The following is a 22,444-nucleotide window of genomic DNA, read 5'->3' as shown; positions in this document are numbered from 1 at the left end:
TGAACCTGTGGAAGGATTAGCTGTACTATAGTAGTTCAGTTCTTAAACTGGGTGGAAGCAAGTTTTAAGATAAGAATTGAAATCTCCTTGTCTTTATGTTACTCAATTATTTAATAATAAAATTGGGGAGTGAGCACAATGGAAGGAAAAGTATTTCAAGTCACATTAATATGGGGGGAAACAATAGTCCTAGGTCTACGTATTATAATCATGGTCTCACCTAAAATGATTGTTCATTTTCCTTTTGGTTTATACTTTAATAGACTTTACTTATAGAGAAGCTAGGGCTGATGCACCATGGAGAAATTTTCTTTATGATAACAAGTTTCCTGAACACAGCACCAATTTCAGATGAAAACCTTACAGTGACTGATACCACATTTGTCGGAGTTCCAGTACGGTTATATATGCCAACAAAGAAGCTGGATGGGCTGAAGAGAGCTGTGATTTATATTCATGGTGGTGCAGCTTCCTTTGGAAGTGCTGGTGAGTATAATGTTTCTTTAGGAAACAATATGGCTCTGGCAGAACTGTTATATAACTTTTCTATTTGTAAAATTCCATGACTGGTAATACAAAAATCATCCCGCTCAGCAGAAAGATATCATCAATAAAGGAGGGACAGTTGTGCCTTAAATTATTCCTTTGGAGCTAAGCTGTTTTTTTCTTCTTCAAGTTTTTATATGTTATCATATTGATATATTTTATTTTTTAAGAATGGGGTTTCCCTTACCATCAAAATAAGGAAAAACTAATACAAAAATATTAGACAAAACTAACCACTCTCTTAAGGATTTCTGACAATATATTCATTATTCTATGCCTAAAGTTCCCCACTACTGCAATAATAATGAATCAATCAATCAGTAAAAATAATCTTTTACTTTATGTCAACTCCTGTGATAAGTGCTAGGGATGAACTAGATGGGAAGAAAGTGCATGTTCTCAATCCTTTTCCATATCAAGTATGAGCATGATGATTACTCAATCAATTATTGCTGATTGTTACTGTTGTTGTTGTCTTTTTCCTTCTAATTCTCCTTTTTCCTCCTTTTCTTTCTTTTTATTCCTTTTCTCCTGCTTCTTTTTTCTCTATCTCATTCTTCTCTTTCTTTTTTCTTCTTTCTCTCCCTTCTCTTTCTTCTTCTCCCTTTTGCACTGATTCCTAATCTCTAATATCCAAATTGAGTTCAATATAAGGCAACAAACACTGATTAAACATTTGTTAAGTGCCTACTGTTGAATTCCAGGACACAAGTAAAACTAGAGTAATTTAAATTCACCCCTACATACCTACAAAATCAAGATCCATGGAGCAGACCTGTGGAAATTGGAATTAACTTTTTCCCAAAATGGATTGAAATGGGAATTAAATATGGATCCCTTGAACCAGGAGGACATAAAAATAATTTCAGGTTCTGGGCAGGGAGAGCTCCTAAGACATCAGGGAAATTCAGTGTCAACTGCCCTTATTCTCCTTGCTGGTAGTTCTACATGTTTTATCTTTCTTCACCTCTTTTTGCTGTTTTGAGAATTACTTTTAAGCAAATATATTTAGATTTTTTTATTAAACAAGTTGTTTACCTGAATTTTTGTGTACTAAGTGATCTAACATAGTAGATGCAAAAGCATGGCCAGGAAAGTCTTGGTTTTAGAAGCATTGTGTAAGAAGCTGGGGGAAAAAAGATTAAAAATCAATATGATCCTTGTCCTTGAGGAGCTTGGTTGATAATCAGTTTGCACTGATTGGATTTAGGTAACTTCCAGTAGCAAAACAGTAACTTTAATTTGTCTTCCTTAAAGGACTGTAAAAATGAATAACATATGGAGTTGAAGCATTATTGTATTGGGAGTCAAGAACCTCAGTTTCTACTCTCAATGCTTCTGTGTGTGTGTGTATGTGTGTGTGTGTGTGTGTGTGTGTGTGTGTGTGTGTGATGGGAAGCAATATATCCTATTTCTCCTAGTTCCCCCACCCCTTGCCCATCTGCAAAATAAAGAGATTAAATAAGGTAGATATTCCTGTGACTTAAGATATTTGATTTCATCCACAATTTAATATCTATTAGGCACTAGTAGGGTCAGAATATCAGTGCTACCAAATGGGAAGAATATATTGCTTTTCTCATCATCCTTTCTCTCAAAAGAAGCCAACTTCAGCAAATTCCAAACAGAGCCTAACTCCATTTAAATCTTTATACTGCTTAGTGCCTAGGCTTTCACTAACTGAAGCAATATACAAATGCCACAGAAAAAAAGTAGCTCCTTTTGGACTTTTAGGTTTGAATAAAGACACATTTCAGAAAGCTGAACAAATGATTTTAGTAACATTAAGCAATTTAAAACATACTCTCAGACATGAATCTATAAGGCAAGATTTAGTTGGCTGTAATCTTTGGCCATCAATCCTTGACTAATTGTTAATCTAATCTATCATCCATACCCAACCAGTAAGTCACCAATCATTTATTGAATTTACTACAAGGAACTTGATGACTTAGTAGATAAAGTCCTGGGCTTGGAGTCAGGAAGACTCATCTTCATGAATTGAAATCTGGCCTCAGAGACTTACTAGCAATATAACTATGGACAAGTCACTTAAATCTGTTTGCCTCAGTTCTTCATCTGTAAAAATGAACTAGAGAAGAAAATAAGAAAGTACTCCAGAATTTTTCCAAGAAAACCCCAAATAGGGTCATGAAAAGTCAGACAGAACTGAAAAATGAAGAAGCAACAACAAAAATGGCTACACATGTGCCAGGCATTTTTCTGAGAACTGGGGATACAAAGAAATGCAAAAGCAAGAATCCTGCCCTCAAGGAGCTCACATTTAAATGAATTTGAATGTTTTCCTCTTGGAAAACATTTTAATAATTATGAACATAAGAGACAGCTCCAGTGTCAATGGAAGATACTTTTAGAGGGAAGACAGTTGGGAGGTTCAATTAGAACTGAGTATTTAAAATACAATTTACAGCAACAAATTAATACAATCACTTTATATGTGGCAAGTGCAAAGACTAAAAATTTGGGAATTAGAATTCATTACTTGGTAAAAATTGTCAGGAAAACTGGAAAGAAAGTAGAAACTGAATATAGACCAATATCTCACACCATTTACCAAGATAAAGTCAAAATGGATACATGACCTGGATATAAAAAGAAACATTACAAGAAAATTAAAAGAACATCAGACTTATAGATAGGTGAACAATTTATGATTAAAAATGAGAGATACAGAACAAAGTAAGGTATGAAATGGATAATTCAACTTAATTAAATTTAAAAAGGTTTTACAGAAGTAAAACAAATGTAGCCAAGATCAGGAGGAAAGCAGAAAATTATTGTGAGGGGGGGATTTATAGAGTTTCCTAGATAAAGATTTCATATCTCAGATATATAAAGAAGTGAGTACTTAAGAAATTCAGGAAACATCTGGGGGAGGAGTGGAGGGATGGAGGGGAAAAGTCGGAACAGAAGTGAGTGCAAGGGATACTGTTGTAAAAAAATTACCCAAGCATATGTTCTGTCAATAAAAAGTTATAATTATTTTTTAAAAAAGAAAAGAAAAGAAAAGAAATCCAGAAAACCTAGGAGTCAGAAATGATGAAGAAGAACATTCTTGACACAAAAGGCAACCAGAAGAATCAGAAGAATATTGTATCTAAGGAACAGCAAGTAGCTGGATCCTAGAGCCTAATCAAATCATGTCAATAAGCATTTATTAAGCACTTACTGCACAAAGGAAGAACAACAATTATGTTCCAGGGTATTAAACACTAGGGATATAAATATGAGCAGAGATCTAAGAAATGCTTTATCATCCCAGAGCCAGGAAGATTGATACTATTTCACCTGAATCATAACCCAGATTCTGACCCCAGGAGATATATATACACTAAAGGAAAAAGGAAGCATTTGACAGCAGACATTTTAAGATGGACTCCAATTGCAAACTGAACTAAACACAATTTTATTAGCATTTTTCATTCTCATAGACAAGAGTCTGTAATTCTCTCCTATGGACACAGAAAGACTATCATGCTATTATTCCTGACATAATTGCTATTGCCCCTCCCTACCTTCCCATAGAAGGGATGTCCTTCCATTATTCTGACTATTCTATCTCCAGTAAGTCCCTTTCATGGCAGGGAAGTGCTTGACCAATAAACTAGTACTTCTTTGAAACACTTTTTTCAAACGATATCTTTTTTTTTTTTTTTTTTTTTTTTTTTTTTTGCTGAGGCAACTGGGGTTAAGTGACTTGCCCAGGGTCACTCGGCTAGGAAGTGTTAAGTGTCTGAGATCAGATTTGAACTCATGTCCTCCTGACTTCAGGGCTGGTGCTCTATCCACTGTACCACCCAGCTGCCCCAACTATATCATTTCTGTTGAAATTCTGGTCACTAAATCTCCAAAGCCAATACATGATTATCACAAATATAATTACAAAATTTTTTAAATTTACTTTCCCCTTAAAATACCTGAAAATCTTTGAATTCTTATACATCTGTTGGCAAACTACCTGGAAAGAAAATTGCATATAACACTTGGAAGAAAAGCTCAATATTCAAAGAAATTGCAGGAAAATCTAAAATTCCAACCAAGTTTCCAAGATCTCTGAGGAAAAATATGGAAGCATATGTCATACATATATGGCTCATACACATAGGCTAATGGATGCCATCAAGGTGACTGAAACTGAATTAATATATGAATAAAAAATAATTTTCAGCACTTAACTATGTGTTAAACCCTACCTTCGAGCATGACATTTTTTAAGTTACCACTGATGAAAAGTCTAGAAGTTCAGGTGTGAGAGTGTACATATTAAGCCTTATCCCTATATCCATATGGCCATATCCAAATGGCTCTCACTTAATCTCAGTACCAGGATACTGCTTTTTAGATCCTATCATAATGCCGAACCTCTTTCATTTTGTGGTCCTTATTCCAAATGAGAGGATATTCTGGGCTAGCTGAGTCAAGATCAAAATTTGGCCCTCATGTCATTCCTACACATTTTCACTTGTGTTGGTCAATGTCATCAATGTGATTTTTCTCCTTCCAGCAATGCTGCCTTATGACTCGTTGACAAGAAGAATAGCGAGTGAACTGGATGCTGTTGTTGTGTCATCTGAGTAAGAAATTTTTTTCTTATAAAATGATGTTTATGTTTTGTTTTAGCCAAGGGGAGGGAATGTAACTCATTCTTCACCAATGTACCAAATGACAGTTACATCCCATTATTTTCATTAAGGTTTCTTAATGTCTGGGAAGTTAGTATACATCTCCCAGGGAGCACTATTTATGCTTCCACTTCCATTATATACCATGGAACATAGAGTGACAATTGTCCGTAGACAGTAGTGAGAAATTTTACTAACTCCTGGTATAGCCTCAATGATTCATATGATAAGATGTTCTCCGTTTTTAAAAAACTAATTAATTAATCATTTTAATTATTTAATAATTTTTAATTTAATAAATAAAATTAATTAATTTTAATAATCACCTTTTTTAATGTGATCATTCAAGATTCTCTCCTTTGGGAAAGAAATGGAGTCACCTGAGAATCTTGAACAACATGCAGAAAACTGATCCTGAGTCAGGTGGATCAGAATCTTAATAGACTCCCTACAACCAACTCCAAAGTAATTGAGAATCTTTGATAGATCTTGCAACCATCCTATCCATATTAGAGTATCCCAAGTTTCTAATGTCATCCAAGATCACAAAGAGATCCAAGATCTCCTGGCTTTTTCCTTTTTTTCATGGTGGCTGTAGAAAATGGAAGACAATGGAAAATAGGAGCTTAACATGAAGAATGACACTTTGGTATATTGATATTCTCTCATTGAATCTATTCTTTTACAGAGAGATGTCTACATAATCATAGTGAGAGTCATGTGATCAATGTTTATTCTCTTTAAAGCTACAGACTTGCTCCTAAATACCATTTTCCAGTTCAACTGGAAGATGTCTACAATGTAGTGAAGTTTTTTCTACAGGATGAAATTCTGGCAAAATATGGTGTGGACCCCACTAGAGTAGGCATTTCAGGAGACAGTGTTGGAGGGACAGCAGCAGCTTCTGTGACCCAAATGGTAAGATACTCTCCGTTTTTTAATTATCCCAGTTAGAATCCCTTTTTTTATGTGATCATTCTTTATTTCATGTACTATATTCTGCTGAGGCAGAAGAGTCTGAAAATCAAGATTCAAATTTCAATTTTGTTACTAAGTGAATCTCAAGAAGTCATCTACCTATATGAGTCTTATACCTGCAAAATGAGAGAGAGGGGAAGGATTCAAATAGATTGGTGGTTCTCAAAATGTGGTCTAGGAATCCTGAGGGTCCCTGCAAAGTTTTTGTGGAAGTCCATGAAGATTTTTTTCCAATAACACTAAGATGTTTTAATTTTGCATGCAGCAAGTATCAATAATAATTCACCTACACAAAAGTTCTTAGGAAGGGGGGTTCCTTAATAATTTTTAGGGTATAAATGAGTCCTGATATCAAAAAGTTTAAAAACTGTTGGCCTACATGAGTATTTAACACCTCTCAGATCTAAAACTCTATGATTGTCCAATCTTGTAAGTAGCAGACACAGTAAACCAGCAGGTCCCATCTTTGCCACTATAAAGTTTGGCTATTGTAGACAAGAGTGCTGAGGAGTTAAGAGACTGGACAAAAGAGGTCCTTTTAAAATTTTTTCTTTCTCTGTTTCTTAAGTTTTGAACATGTTGAATTAAATCTCACAAAGTATTTAGGCATTATGCTAAGTTCTAGGGGCCCAAAGAAAGGCAAAAAAAAAAAGAAAAGAAAAGAAAAAAACATTACCCTCAAAGACTTACAGTTAAATATGGCATCTACCATTGAAAATTTAATAAACACATTGAATTTTGTCTTAAAGGAAGTGAATCCCTCTGATAAACTAATCATATTAATTAGTAACTAGTAGTCAGTAACTATATTAATTAGTAACATTAAAGCATAATTAGATAATTCACATCCTGAAGAAATCTGTCTTGTCAATTGTTTTTATTCTCAAAGTGGTTGTTTTCCACATAATGCAGTGTGTTGAATGGGGTAAGGGTGAGAGGGGGAGGATGAACATCTATTAAGCACTTGCCATGTACCAGATAATGGTTAAATGCTTTACAAAGATGAATTCATTTGATTCTCACTATAACCTTGTAATCCCTTGTAAGGGTTAGAAAGGGGGAGAAGGAAGAAGGGAAAAGTGAAAGAAAGAGAAAAGCAGAAATGGAAATCTAGCTGTGTTATTTCATCTGCAGACTAAAAGACCTTGTGACTTAAGTTCAAACATATATCAAGAAAAAATTTTCCTTTATTTTTTTTTTGCTTTTTCATGAATATTAATTAAAATTCCCTCCATTCTTGGGTTTTGGGGTTCTCTAGTTCACCATGGTTTGTATTACAAAGTAATAATATTTAATGAATTATAATAGTTTTAATTAATTTTTTAAAGTTTAATTTTATAAAAGAAGAAATGTCTATATTAAATAAGTATTGAATTTGTCTAACTTTTTAGCATTTATTTAGACGATATTATCAGCACTGAATTATTAACTAACAGCAGTCACTTAGGCCTGATTTTTGAGTATTCTTAATCAAAATGAACATTTTTTTTCTCTTAGAAATATAAAAGATTCTGACTAGGCAGTTAAGAAATGTTTGATTCATTAACTGATTGATTAATGCATATTCTAACATTTACAGGTGATGGTCGATCCTGAAGTCAAAAATAAATTCAGAATGCAAGCTTTAATTTACCCATTTTTACAAACAATTGATACAAACTTACCATCCCATAGGGAAAATGAACATGGGATTTTATTGACAAAGGCCATATTATTGAAATTTTTGAGTAATGGATTTACCAGTAATAAGACCCTTGAGCAGGCTTTAGTAACTAATCAATACATACCTGCCAAATTTAGCCATCTTTTCAAGTTTGTCAACTGGAGTCTTCTGCTTCCTGAGAAATTTAAAAAAAGACACGTTTATACCAACCCCATTTATGGAAGTTCCAAGATAGTGGAAAAATTTCCAGGGATTGTGGATTCCAGAGCCTCCCCTTTATTGGCTGATGATTCAACATTGTGCAAACTTCCATTAACTTACATTCTCACCTGTGAACATGATGTCTTAAGGGATGAGGCGTTCATGTATGTTTCTCGCCTACGTAGCAATGGAGTCAAAGTCATCCATGATCACCTTGAAGGTGGATTTCATGCATTGCTCTTCTTCACAACACCTCCAGTTACTTTACGTATTAGCTTTGAGTTAGTAAATCTATACCTTCATGGACTAAATGAGAATTTATAAAAAGCATGGGAATACATGCATTCTACTCATCAAGAATGATTTGTTCTATGATTTCTTTTGTAAATAGTTTGAAACTGAGAACAAGGTTTCTAATGGAAACAATATTGAACAATGAGGATTTGGAGGATAGATGGGCATGTGAGGTTCTCAGATCAAACCAGAAAAGCCCACCTTATAAATCATATTAATAATCTTATGGAATCTAATTTCTGAGTATAATCATGTAATCTGGGGAAAAGCTTTCAATTTTCCAAGTGTGGTTCTAAGGAACATATCACCTCCCAATTCTCCCCTTTTTCAGCCTCTTTCTCCTACTCCTTGGTCATCTCTTTCTCCTCTTCCTCTCTACTAGTCCTTGGTCATCTTCCTTTCGTGCTACTGGATGGAATAAGAAAGGGGAGAATTTAACAGCATCTGCTCCTGTCCCTCTCCCCGGAACTGCCCATCCTGCTTCCATCCCTCCTGAGCTGGTGGTCCTAAGCCAGGCAGTGAGTGACCTCGGTACCTTCTGCTATTCTAGCACAGAATATTTCTTAAAGGTTTCCTCCATCCTGGGAGAGGTCATATGATCAGAAAGTTGGGGCTATGGCAACTGCCTGGACTCTCTTGTTATGCAACAAGTGTACTTATCCCAAATCTCTATTTAAAAGAAAAATTAATCCCAAAAGCCAAGTTCTATTTGCACTTTGCAAATGCCCTCTCATCTAAGAATTCCCTCTCTCCCTTTCTCACAAACACACTGACTGAAACTGAATCTTAGAAAATAAAGGTAAGGCCAAATGAAGAAAGAGCTGGATTTGGAATTCATGGCCCTGGGTATCAATGGCAGCCCTTCATTGACAACATCCACGGGGCATCAGTCATCTTGACTTTTGTCTTACTGCTGGACTCCAGTGATATTGGAAAAGAGGGTCCAGCTCTGACTCTCTTAAATCCAATTCATGCACTAGTCAAAAAATCAGCCTTGTGATATCACTGAACAAAAACAACCTCTAGGAAATCATGATTTTACCTCTTCAGGTCTCAGTTTCTTCATCTGTAAAATGAGAGATTGGACTAAATGAAGTCTAAGATAAGGATTCTCAACTTTTTATGGTCCCCTTTTGGCTATCTGTTGAAACCCATGAACTCCTTGGTATCAGGTTTTCAAATGCAGACAACAAAATGCACAGGATTACAATGAAACTGTTTATAATGAAATATAGTTATCAGTTAATTTAACATTTTATTTTTCCCAATTACATAGAAAAAGAGTTTTTAATATGTGTTTTTCTTGTAGTTTTGAATTCCAAATTCTCTTCCTCCCTTTTCTTCCATCTCCCTGAAAGAGCAAATAATTTGATATAGATCATACATATGCAGTCATGTACAACATACTTCCATATTAGTCATACTGTGAAACAAAATAGACCAAAAAAAAAAAAGCAATAAGAATTAAGTTTAAAAGAATATACATCAGAAGTGGATTTCTTTGACAAAGAGATCTAACTCAGTTTCAATTGATCAATGATGGACAGAAGCAGCTACACCCAAAGAAAGAACACTGGGAAATGAATGTAAACTGTTTGCATTTTTGTTTTTCTTCCTGAATTATTTCTACCTTCTGTATCTAGGATATACTATGATATATTTAACATGTACAGGACTGCTTGCCATCTGGGGGAGGGGGTGGAGGGAGGGAGGGGAAAAATCGGAACAGAAGTGAGTGCAAGGGATAATGTTGTAAAAAATTACCCTGGCATGGATTCTGTCAATAAAAAGTTATTTTAAAAAAGAATATACAAGAATTGCATTTAGACTCGATCATTTCTTTCTCTAGGCATAGATAGCATTTTTCATTTTAAGTCTTGTGGAATTGTCTTAGATCATTGTATTGCTGACAATAGTTAAGTTATTCATAACTGATCATCATGTAATATTGCTATTACATGAACATTGCTCTCCTGGTTCTGTTCATATCACTTTACATTAGTCTATGTAAGTCTTTCCAGGTTTTTCTGAGAGTATTTTGCTCAACATTTATTATTGTACAATAGTCTTTCCTCATAATCATATACCACAATTTGTTCACTATTCCCCAATTGATGGTCATTCCCTCAATTTCTAATTCTTTGTCACCAGAAAAGACATTGCTATAAATTTCTTGTATAAATATTTCCTTTTGGGGGAGGCAGATGTAGAACTAGTTGTGGTATTGCTGGATCAAAAATGTTGTATCTTTTGGGGAATAATTCCAAATTACTCTCCAGAATGGTTGAATAAATTCACCACTCCATCAGTTTTCCCACATTTCCTCCAATATTTGTCATTTCTTTTTTCTGTCATTTAGCCAGTCTGATAGGTGTGAGATGATACATCAGAGTTGTTAATATGCAATTCTCTAATCAATAATGATTTATAATATTCTAAATTACTATTTTCATCTGAAAACTGCTTGCTTATATCCTTTGACAACTTATCATTTGATAAATGACTTTTATTTTAAAAAATTGGCTCAGTTCTCTATATATTTGAGAAATGAGGCCTTTATCAGAGAAACTTGCTGTATTTTTTTCCACAGCTATGATTACTAATTGCCCTCCAATCCTATCGTTATCAATTTTTTTTAAAGGTAATAGAACCCATGTTCAGAACCTCTGCTCCAACATTCTTGTAGTTCAATTAATCTAATCACAAGTCTTACTAGAAATCTCCTCTACAGCATTCCCAAGAATGTTCATCCAGGATCTATCCCAGACTTCTCTCCACCAGGAGAGTATTCCATCATACTTTGGAATAGCTCCACAAGCTTTTCCTGACAAAAGTGGGCTTCCATGGAGGAAATTCCCTTAATTAGTGCTAATCAAAAGTTGCTCAATATGATGCAATGGCTAAAGTTCTGGACTAGAAGGCAAGAAGAATATCGGAAACACAGTTTTAGATGCATTCAGCAAATCCAGGACATCTTGACCTCATTTATCTCTCCAAGATTGGCCAGAGGCATTCTCAGAGCTCAGAGTACCAGCTGAGATAAAATAAGAGCCCATGCCAAATTGAGCAACAGATAATCTTAGCTAATAATCTCATAACACAAATAAGGATTATCCAATTGCAGCTGGTTTATATGGCCTTCCCTAGTTGGATCTCACATGTTGCTGTATTTCCACCTCTTGCATAAATTTGTAATACATGACTTTGCACTCATTCTGAGAAGGTAGATTCCTTGCAAGAGGAAACGGTAAACTATAGACAGACTTCATGTCCCATTGCTTAGCCCAGCAATGGCAGGAGAAGCAGTTTCCCAGACATGTGGTAAAGTATTGACTTGTGGTGAGTCAATAAACATTTATTAAGCTCCTACTCTGTGTCAGGTACAGTGATGAATGCTGGGGATACAAAGAAAAGTTAAAAATGCTCCCTACCCTTAAACCTAATGGGGGAGAAGTCCTGGAGTATTATAAGATAAAAGAATTCCAAAGGGCTACAATCTGCCTCACAGAAGGAAATGCTCACATTAATGGGATTATCCATACCAAAAAAAAAAAATGCCTTTGTTTATATTACATCCCTTTCCATCTCTTGCATCCTAGACATGGAATTAGACCGCAAATCTTCACCTTGGCCACTTCCTAGCTATGTGACCCTGGACCCTTCACTTTTTTTTTTAACCTTAATAAAGGCAAAGAAATTTGCTAGAGGCTACACTGGTCACTTGTGACAGAGTTTAGAATCCAATTCCAACATCAACCTTCTCAGATAATTGAGCATTTCCTTTGCATGTTCTGTCTCTTGGAGGATGACAACAATAACTAGGAGGCAGTAACATGTATTTAAGGTGACAACTCCTTTTTTAAATCTCTTAAATATATGTGTGTGTGTGTGTGTGTGTGTGTGTGTGTGTGTGTGTGTGTGTGTGTGAATTATTTCCTGCTTAGGAAGAAATTCATCACTCTCATTTATACACTGCTTATAATGTACTTTTTTATTTTACAAAAAGTAGCACAAATAGTATTATGCCCATTTTGCAGATGACCAAAATAAAAAAGATGACGTGACTTGCCCAATTCCACACAGCCTAATAGTATCAGAGCTAAAATCTCTTCCTGGCTCCCACCTGCTTCTCAGGCTACTACAATTTCCACTGCACATTTTTGTTTAAAAGAATAAATAAAATTTCTCAGTTGAAATAGAAAACACCTTCAAACAACCTGTCTTAAAGGGCCCCAAACATTTTATAAGTAGAGGCTTAGGGATATGTGACAGGAGACCCAGACAATGTGTGTGTGGTTAGCCAATCAGTATGTGTGAGCCTTAAGGAGTTGCAGGTATGTTCTGGTGTTCTCTTAGCCCAGTCTTTCAAAAGGATATGAAGAGATGCTTGGAAGAGCTAGGAGCCCAAGAAGAAGGGACTGGGAATTGGAAGAGGGCTCACTGCAAATATTTGAGACAGAAAGTATTACTGGTTGACATAGCAGTATAGCCAGATTCCTTAAAGGAAAGAAGAATCTTTTAATTCATTCAATGTAATCCTATTATCTAGTAATTTAATTCAAAATTTTCACTATTAATAATATTTGTTATTATTACTATCAAGGCAAACTGAAACATACAAATTTACTATTTATATCAGCATTACTAATGATTTAATGATAATTTTAGACCAAGAAAAAGAAGGAAAAATCATTTCTTCTTTCAGGATTCTAATATTCAAAGCATTTATTAAATACCTATGTGCCAGATATTGTATTAAGCTCTGGGAACATACAGATAGGGGTAGGAGAAAAAAAAGTCCTCTCAAGTTCACTATTCCTCTCTTTTTGGTGGAAGGTCTGGTAGATTTCTAAAGCTGTCTTCATGTGGCTGATGATAATCATGTAGGACTATGTCTGGAGTTGACTCAAACAGGCTCCCAAGAGCCTATTGTTAAATTTCCAGAATTGACAACCAGTTCCAAATCAGGTCTTGATTTATTGTTCTATTAATTGTCTAGACTAAAGAAAGTTACAGAAAAAATGCTAATAGGGCAAATAAAACAAAGAATTCTGCATACAATTTACCTCTGAGAGAACCTGTGATTAAATTTTTGTCAACACATTCCTGCATACATGGATGCATTTTTCAATGGAACTCCCTTTCTGGTTCTTATTAAACAGCTAGTCTTCAGTGTTCTGATTGTCTATCATTAGGTATAAAATGTGGATTGACTGATAGGTTGGCATTGTGTGTGATCAGACTGACTCAATTATTGCAAAGATTCAAGCAATATTGCCTGAATTGAAAAGAATAAAGCAGATTAACATTTCAGAAACTGGAAATCCAACATCTACTAACACACCATTTAATAGTTCTGTTATTTGTATGTCCATTGTCAGCTTGAACCTGTATTACAAGCTTTTTAAAATTTTGGTATTTATTTGGTACATTTATTCTCTATTAGGACCATTTCTTATACATTAGGACTAGCACCTCAAATTATTGATTGACAATGAGATTCCCTGGACTTCCAAACTTCAATTATTTGATATTCCTTCTTTCTCTTAATTTTTGGACACCTTTGTTTAGGAATAATATTATCAATCAATATTATATAGCATTATATAGCATTTCAAATAAGACTTTAGCATTAACTGAAATTTTTACATGCTTTGTCTCAGTGGGCAGCTCAGTGGCATAGTAGATAGAGTGTCTGTCAGCAATGTCAGTAAACAATTAGGTTTTTCTTTTTCTTTCTTTTTTCAGTGAGGTAGTTAAGGTATCACAGCTAAGAAAGTGTTAAGTGTATTAGGCTGAATTTGAACACAGGTTCTCCTAACTTCAGGGTCAGTGCTCAATCCACTGCATCATCTAGTTGCCCCTGAATGATAAGATTGAAAGCCATATTGTAAAATTCTCTAGTATGCAAAATTACAATCAACTCCCTCATCTTTCTAGTCTTCTTATATTTTATCCTTCCTACTCCCAATGTGCTATTTAATCCAATTACACTGGTTTTGAGTTGTTTTGACAAGATATTCCATCTCTTTTCTCTGAGCACTTTCTCTTGCTATCCACCTTATCTTGAATTCTTTTTTTCCTCATTTCTGCCTCTTGGCTTTTCTGGCTTCCTTCAAGTCCCAATTAAAATCTCATCTCATAAGAGAACCGTTCCCATTCCCTCCTAATTCTAGTGCCTTTCCTCCACTAATTATTTGCTGCTTAGTCTGTATGTAGCTTATTTGTATTTATTGGATGGCTTGTTTTTTCCCTGTTATACCCTGAGCTCCTTGAAAATAGGAACTAGTTTTTTAAACTTATTTGTTTTTGCTTTTCATTGTATCCTTTGTATTAACACAATGCCTTAGGTCTTTAATAAATGTTTATTGACTTACTACATATTATATACATATATATGTTTGTGTATATGGATATGCAAGTTGTCCCCTTAGCTATACTGAAAGCTCCTGAAGGGTAAGGAACTGTGACTTTTGCCTTTGTATAGTTATCCAGGTCTTAGAACAATAACTGCAACACTGAGTAGCTTATAAAATATTAGATTGGTTGAGACCTCCAAAGGTTCCATGGTTACTTCTTATTTCCTTCTTCCTGAATCATTATTCTTCTACCCTCAAGCCTTCTGACATAAATATGAAACTCCTGTCTACCTGTTCTTTTTCTTCTTTGCTTTGTCCTAGGAATACATTCCTTTCTTTCATGAAATACTTCATTCTCAGGAGTCAGAAGAGTGAAGAGTTTCCCTTCTACCTTTTCAGCTTCTCTAGTAGAAAACATACCTACTGAGGCTCATGTAGTTGATATCAGCATTGTTAGGAACACCTCCTTTTGTAACCATAGATCAATATATTAGAATGTCATCTGATCTCTTCAGGTCATTAGATTATTCCCCTTACCTTATGTATTTCCTGAAACTGAGTTTCAATTCTCTTTGATTTTTCATTGAATTTTAGAGTTAGATAGAAATAATCTCAAAGGTCACTTATTTTTTACCCATAATTACAAGGAACTTACTTCCTTAAAATCCCTAATAATAAATGGCAAATTTTCCCTTGCTTGAAACTCCTGATCAATGTTTACTTTAACAAATGAGTGCCATGAAAGTTTCAGACTGCCAGGTCCTATTGGCTGCCACAAGTTACTGATTGAAATTTTCTCTTCGTTGTAATAGGTTTTTCTGCCTTCTGCTTCTCTTGCCCAGCTTCAATTATGATCTGGTGTTAATTCTTAATCAAAAACAACCAAGCCATTAGCACTTCTGCTATAAAAGTGATTTCACAACCAAGGACTGGGGAATGCAGAAGAAGCAATAATGGGACTTTGGAAAGAGCAGAGATTGTAGGCAAAGAAAGGGCCCAGGGCCAGATTTCACTTTCAGATGCTTACGGTGATGTTGGGAAAAGTCTCTTTAAATTCTTGACCTTCAATTACCACATCTGTATAAGAGGCATATTGGACTAGATCTCTTCTTAGAGCTATTCCGACTAGATCACTGACCCTAAATTCAAGTGGAATTTAGAAAATGAAATGGTAATTATAGACAGCTTCTACAACTTCATCAAGAACAGATGAGGCAGACTCAACTCTTGTTCTTCTTTAATAGGATTTTTAACTAGTTAATGAGAGAAAGGTTGTGCATATAGTTTACCTAGTTTTTAGCAAACCTTATGGTAAATGTCTCCTGCTAGTTGTGCAAAGATGGACTCGGAAATTATACCCCAATGAAACCTTGTGGCTTCAGATTTGCTTAGATAGTTGAGCTCAAAATGTAATAACTAACAGTTCAAAATCAATGGCTCAGTAGGTCTCCAGTAGATCTATTCCCAGGGCTTTTTTGCTTGGCCATGAAATATTCAGTATCAAATCAATCATTAATTTAAAAAAATTATTTGAATGAAGACTTTTTAAAAAATAGCAGAGATCAGTCAATTTCACCTTCACAAAATCTCTCAAATACTACCCTTAACTTGTCTGACACTAAAACAACGAATTAAAAGGCCCTCATCTTCTATCTGGCTTTACATATGGGCTACTGCAATAGCTCACAGGTAGATATGCCTGCCAGAAGTCATTTTTACTCCATTTCTTTGACAATTCAGTTGCCAAAAAGATTTTCCACATATTCAAGTTTGACAATATTTCACACACACATATACACGCATATTCACTAGGCTCCTGTGTTGTTCCTTATTATTTCCAGGATGAAGGCTTCTATTAGATACCCAAATTGCTTCATGACCTGACCCTTGCCTGCCTTGCTAGCCTTCTTGCATCATATTCCTCCTCACATGACCCAATAACGTTGTCCTACTTGCTAATTATTGCCTAAGGAATTCTCTTAGCTCCAGGCATTTTTACTGGCTGTCCTCACTACTTACAAATGCTCTTCTTCTTCATCTCCACCTCCTTAGCTTCCATGGTTTCTTCCTTCTAGTCTCAGCTAAAACCCCAACCTCTACAGAAAGCCTTTCTTCATCCCTTTTGTTGCTGATGTCTTCCCTCTAGTGAGTATCTCCAATTTATACTATATGTTATTTGTTTTTACATAGTTCTTTGAATGTTGTCTCTTCCTTAATATTGGAGAGCAAGGACTGTCTTTTATCTTTCTCTTTTGACACCAGGACTTGACACATGTACCTAGTATACAATAGAAGCTTAATAAATACAGATTAACTGATAGAAATTAAATAAATATTAATTTTGCAGATAAAACAGAAAGATAACTAAAGATATGGATTTCAGTTCCTATACAAAAGGTTCTTGACTAACTAGAGCCTTAAAATGAATTCAATAAAATGAAATTAAATAAGGACAAAAGTAAATTCTTATTGTAGATACAAAAAGTACATTTCAGAAATATACAATGGAGGAAACATTCTGTACTTGTTCTGGGAAAGATCTGGAGTTCTTAGTGGAATGAGATTGCAGTATGACTCAGAAATGAGAAATGATCATCAAAAAAAAAAAAAAACTAATGAATCGTGGGCTGCAATTACAAAGAGTATGACTTCAGGAAATGCTGAGATTAAGATTATCACTTTCATCAGACATCACCTGGAGGATTGTCTACATGTTGGGACACCATCGTTTATGAAGTACATTGATAAATTAGAGACTATCAAGAACAAGTCAATCAAAATGGCTAAAGGACTTTGAATCCATATTGTGTGAAGATAGATTGAAAGAACTGGATATGTTTGCTTGGAGCAAAGAAGACTCAGTAACAATTTGATAACTGACTTCAAGTGAAATAGCCCAGGCAATAAAATTCAAGACAACCAAGGTGTTTGTAATTTAGAGACTGTTTATTTACCAGCTGGGATGGACCTCTCCATAGGGTTCTGTCCGGAACAGAAGTAGGGACAGGTTTATAAGTATTCTGGTTCAATCTTACAGTAACATTTGATGTTAAACAGTGGCTTGTCTTGCCACTTACAGAGGGAAAGATAGGGGGCTTACAATGGCAAATGTTTGACATAGATTATTTTGAGAGAGATCAGGATTATCGAACATTGTCAACTAGCCATCCTTATGGAATAGATACCCCTCATTGTTGATCAGGAACTTTGAAGAGCAAACACCCCCTTTAATCTAGCTGAGCAAACATTTCTCCACGAGCCCGAGGCCCTTGTGGAGGAGGGGAGGGGAAGCCAATCCTTTGTCCATTTCACTCCCCCCTTTTTATGTTCATAGTTGTGACTCATCTGAGGCCAATGGGAATAAGCCATCTGGAGAGCAAAAAGTTTCAGGGTCTGTATGCAATCCTGAACATAAGAGGTGAGGCACTTAATTACACAGGGAGCTATGAGGAGGAGGAAAAGGAACAAGAGGACTGAGCCTGTAACTCCCGAGAGGAGGGTAGTCAGCCAGGGGGACCAGTCATAGAGCAACTGATACCAGGACATTGAAGCCTTACAACTGGCCTTCCGATAATCCAACAGCTTACACAATGAGGCGAACGATTCCCTAATGACCCCGGACCAATTTGCATAGAAACAACATGACTCTCCCTGTGCCACACATAGTCCCCATTGCTTCATGAACAGCGTATCTAACCCACGGCAGTTCTGTAATCCAACTTCTGCCAGGGAGTCCACTGACTTTCCTAGATGAGTAAGGAGACCTTCTAGGGTCCTAATGTCTGCATCGACCTGAGAGCTAAGAAGGCAAATGCAAGGCCAGAGAAACTGAGGCAAGATAGAGGTCAGAGAGCTCCCAACATTCTATTAATTGGAAAGTTTTGATTGACTGGACAGGACTCTATTCTCAAAGTATCCAGTGGTGAATGTGGGTTAGACCAAGGCAGGAGCAGGGTCAGACATTGAGAGTGACAGCAATCTGGTTCTGACAGCATGATGGGAGACACTGGACCTTCTGATAGGAGCCAGGAAGTCTGAACTCCCCATTATCTTGAGTCTTACATTAACAGTTTATAACCTTAGAACAAGTGGCCCTCATTCTTAATGAACCAGAGGAGGGTTTTGCAACTAAGGGGACTGAGGCAGAACAGTTAAGGAAACTTGAGACAAAACAGTGTAAGGAAACTGAGGCAGAACCAATTAGGGAAACTATTAGTCAATTAAAGAGAACTGTGACCCAACATTAAATAAAACTAGAAAAATGCAAGGACAAGTCTCTCCCTGATAACCGTAGAGTTAACAGCAGTACAAAGGCTCCCTGTTGCAAGCATGTCAGGTCCTCTACAGTTGGGGCACCATCTCAGCCAGAGAATCCAGTTTGAGATGGACAGTTCACTGTGAGTTAAGTGGTCTGCAGTCATTTGTGCCCTTAACTCAGTCTCTGTTTACAGAGCAGCAGGGCTCAAGGGCTCAAAGCCCATTCAAGAAGCAACCTTCTCCATAGGAAAAGGATGAGGCTTGGAGTAGCTTCACCTGTCCCCACCCAGAGGAACAGATAGGGCTGCAGAAAGGATCAGATTGCAGAGCAGGTTATGCACAATTAAACCATTGAGGCAGGCAAACTCCAAACTTTTAGATGCGTCATATCAAACTTCAAGGTCCTTTGAGATTGCTGAAATACTAACTAATGAACTGGGGTTACATGACTAGAAAAACAGATCAAAGAGACTGCCAGTACCAGGACAGGTGTCTGATTTCTAAAACTTTTCTTGTTTGTTTCTAAAAAATAAGCCCAAGAACTGAGTCTGCCAGGGCGATTCTAACAGAATAAGGGGTTCCAAAGCTAAAGCATAATAAAAAAAAAATTTTAAAGGGCTATTTAAAAGACTTACAAATTCAATCTGAACTAGTAAAATAGAGAGTGGGGAGGAAGTGCGGAAGTGCAGAAGTGACTAAGGCAAAGTGAGTAAGAGCTAGAGATTCCCATTCTTTCAGGTATTTTGAGGAAAATATACCAGTTTCCCCAATGTTCTATCTCTTCCTCCCCCCCCCTTTTTTTTTCATGAAAAGGAATTATCAAATGACCATTCCATATATAAATCCTAAGAGTGAATCAAAATCCCTATACATAGTAGACTAGTACAGTAGCATTTCCTAAAAATCCTTCAAACATAACAGTAATAGTTACATAGGTTTAACAAATCCCATCCCAAATCTTAAACATACAGTAATAGATGACCCAGGCAAGGTTTAACAGTCAGTCATCAACCATTCCCAAAGTCCTTCATATCAATCCAAAGTACACTAGAAGCAGAATCCAGTCCATGGTCACATTTAAAAACTGCTGCAGGCTGAGAAATGGTCAGAGGCTCTCATTCCATGTAGAGGGTAGGTATACTGCGCAGACAATCAAAGCTGATCAAAGCTGATCTAGACCCCAGAAGCAAGCCAATGTCTGCAATTTGATCAAAATCTAAAAAAAAAAAAAAAAAAAAAAACAACAACAACCCACAAATTTAACAAATTAGATCAGTCTCAGATAGAAAGACTTGGTTCACCAGACTGCTGCAAAATACAAGGAAGCCAAAACAGATCGGCCAGCAGCTTCCTATGTGAAGAGATGAGTTTGTTTTACAGGACACGCTGTAGTCTCAAGTCTCAACTGCAGTTAGATCTTACAGAACCTCTGTTAATTGTCCTCTTATCATTTAGAAACCTTAAAAAAAAAATACAAATACCCAGGCTAAATACTTATTTGCCCAAGCATTTAGGATACAATGATTACATATAATCAGACTGAAAATAGCAAGGTATGACATAATTGAATTGCATTAACAATTTCCATTGACCATTGTTCTGATCATCGAAATCAGTCACAGGAGGAAAAATTGCAAGAACATAATTATAACATAACATAAGCAATCAAAACTCAACCTTCAACGCATACAGAATAAAATAGCTTTAGCCTAGTTTTATTCCAACCAATTGTCCCACTAACTGTCAGAGGGTGGAGCCTTAAAACTCCCAAATAGCATTACCTAATTAGCTATAAGCCCAAGAAATTTTGCCTCCAATAACAGATTCCATTAATCAAATTTCTGATAAATCCTAAACAGATATTTACCATAAGATTATAGTGATAACAGTAAGAAATCTGTCCCAATAAGTTCACAACTTAAACAATTATCATATCCAAGTAGATGTTTCATAAGTGAACATTATATATACAAATCAGTTTGCTTCTAAAATACCCAATACATAGGGGGTAAAAAAATCACAAATTGCATATTGTCCATAACAGAAACATTTTCAAAAGGACAAAGGAAAAAAAAACTATTATTTACAGAGGCCCTTTAGATAACCTCAGGATGACCCAATACAATCAGTTAAAACTTATACAGAATGTCCAAATACCACATAAGAATATATGAAAGATTCTTAAAAATAGCAATTAAACTTTTAGGAATAATCCTACCAAAGTATGGATCACATTTATGACCATATTCCTCAAACCATTATGTATCAAGAAACAAATATTCAGTCAATTAACCTAAAAGTAAGCCTGTCCCTTTAAATCATAGTTTGCTGCACTGGCAGTAACTTGATAAGAAAACTGGCTGGAACACACTTAGAGGAGTGACGGGAGAAGAGGATTCCATGTGCCCACCCTTCCCCTACTCCTGCACCTCTGGTGCTCTGGAAGCTTTCCCTCAGGTTCCCCATTCAATTCCTACATGGCAATCCTTTTCAAGATTTAGCCCATAAGTTTATATACTTTCTCCCAATATCAAGTTTCCTCTCAAGTCCACCAGTTTCCCAACAATCTCCAACAACTTTCCCAACTAGAAGCTCCATTGCTAAAGTAGCAGAAAGCAGTGGAGGGTGGATGAGTTGAATCTTTACCTTGAAGACAAAGGATCCTCCTCCCATTTCTCTCTCCGCCACCTCTTCTTTCTGCTGCCAAAAACCTTTCTCTTACTTCCTAAAACCATGCAAACCTTTAATTGCTCCCACAAATCAATCCTTCCTAAATCACTTGCATTTCTCTTTCCTTTTTCCTTCAAAACACTATAGTGAATAGCTCAAAACTCCACAAAACCCACACATGTCCAGCAGAGCTGGATTTAAAGTGTAACTTATGTTAACAAATAAACCGAATCAAACCAAACTTTTCACAAGTTTTTTTTTTTTTTTCCTATCTGAGTGTTGTCTGACAGCAATTAGCATCTCTTTCTTATTTGTCCAGGCAGCTTTTATGGCCCAGCCCAGGCTAAGTTTGAATTTTATTGTTCTTTCCCTTTCTTTTTAGTAATAAAGGTATCAATATTCAAACAAATTCCAAGATCTTATACTCAGAATAAACAAATCTAGCATTCAAAGGCAATAGCAAAATTATATTTCACACAATTTCAGCATCATCCCAATATTCCTAATCAAATGTTTTCTCCTATCTTGAATTTCCATCAGATAAGGTTTTATTGCCCTGTACTCTAGCAGGCTCTGAAAACTGCTTTAAGAGAAAAACTTTCCTGTCAGTTCAAAATAGCCAAATTCCATTTACTTACAAATTAGTACAACAGATTAAAAGTTTAAAGTCACAAACAAATTTTCAAATAACCAATTCCCAAATTTCTTAATCGTTGTTCTTAAAACTTAACAAAGCTACTAAATCAGCAAAACAGACCAGGGGCTCTTTCTAGGACCCCTCTGCCCCCAGGGGGGGAAGTTTGTTTCACCTTAAACATTCTTCCCTTCCAGAA

General features: G+C 35.9%; 1 protein-coding gene and 1 long non-coding RNA gene across 2 annotated transcripts in view; both read left to right on the top strand.

Annotated features, from left to right (window-relative positions):
• The first annotated feature begins 290 nt into the window (after positions 1–290).
• On the top strand, positions 291–8,355 carry LOC127556989 (arylacetamide deacetylase-like). The gene is made up of 4 exons (XM_051990490.1): positions 291–486; positions 5,072–5,141; positions 5,936–6,107; positions 7,747–8,355. Exons 1-4 carry the CDS (start codon positions 291–293, stop codon positions 8,353–8,355), a joined length of 1,047 nt encoding a protein of 348 aa, XP_051846450.1.
• An 8,380-nt stretch (positions 8,356–16,735) lies between these two features.
• The window catches only part of LOC127552929 (uncharacterized), a 34,522-nt gene continuing 28,813 nt past the window's right edge, over positions 16,736–22,444 (top strand). Inside the window, exon 1 of the long non-coding RNA XR_007951622.1 lies at positions 16,736–16,829. This is a non-coding gene — a long non-coding RNA (uncharacterized LOC127552929). The remainder of the gene's footprint in view (positions 16,830–22,444) is intronic.

This window comes from Antechinus flavipes, chromosome 3 (assembly GCF_016432865.1).
Source record: "Antechinus flavipes isolate AdamAnt ecotype Samford, QLD, Australia chromosome 3, AdamAnt_v2, whole genome shotgun sequence".
NCBI classification, from domain to species: domain Eukaryota; kingdom Metazoa; phylum Chordata; class Mammalia; order Dasyuromorphia; family Dasyuridae; genus Antechinus; species Antechinus flavipes.
This window is presented reverse-complemented; position numbering and strand designations above follow the sequence as displayed.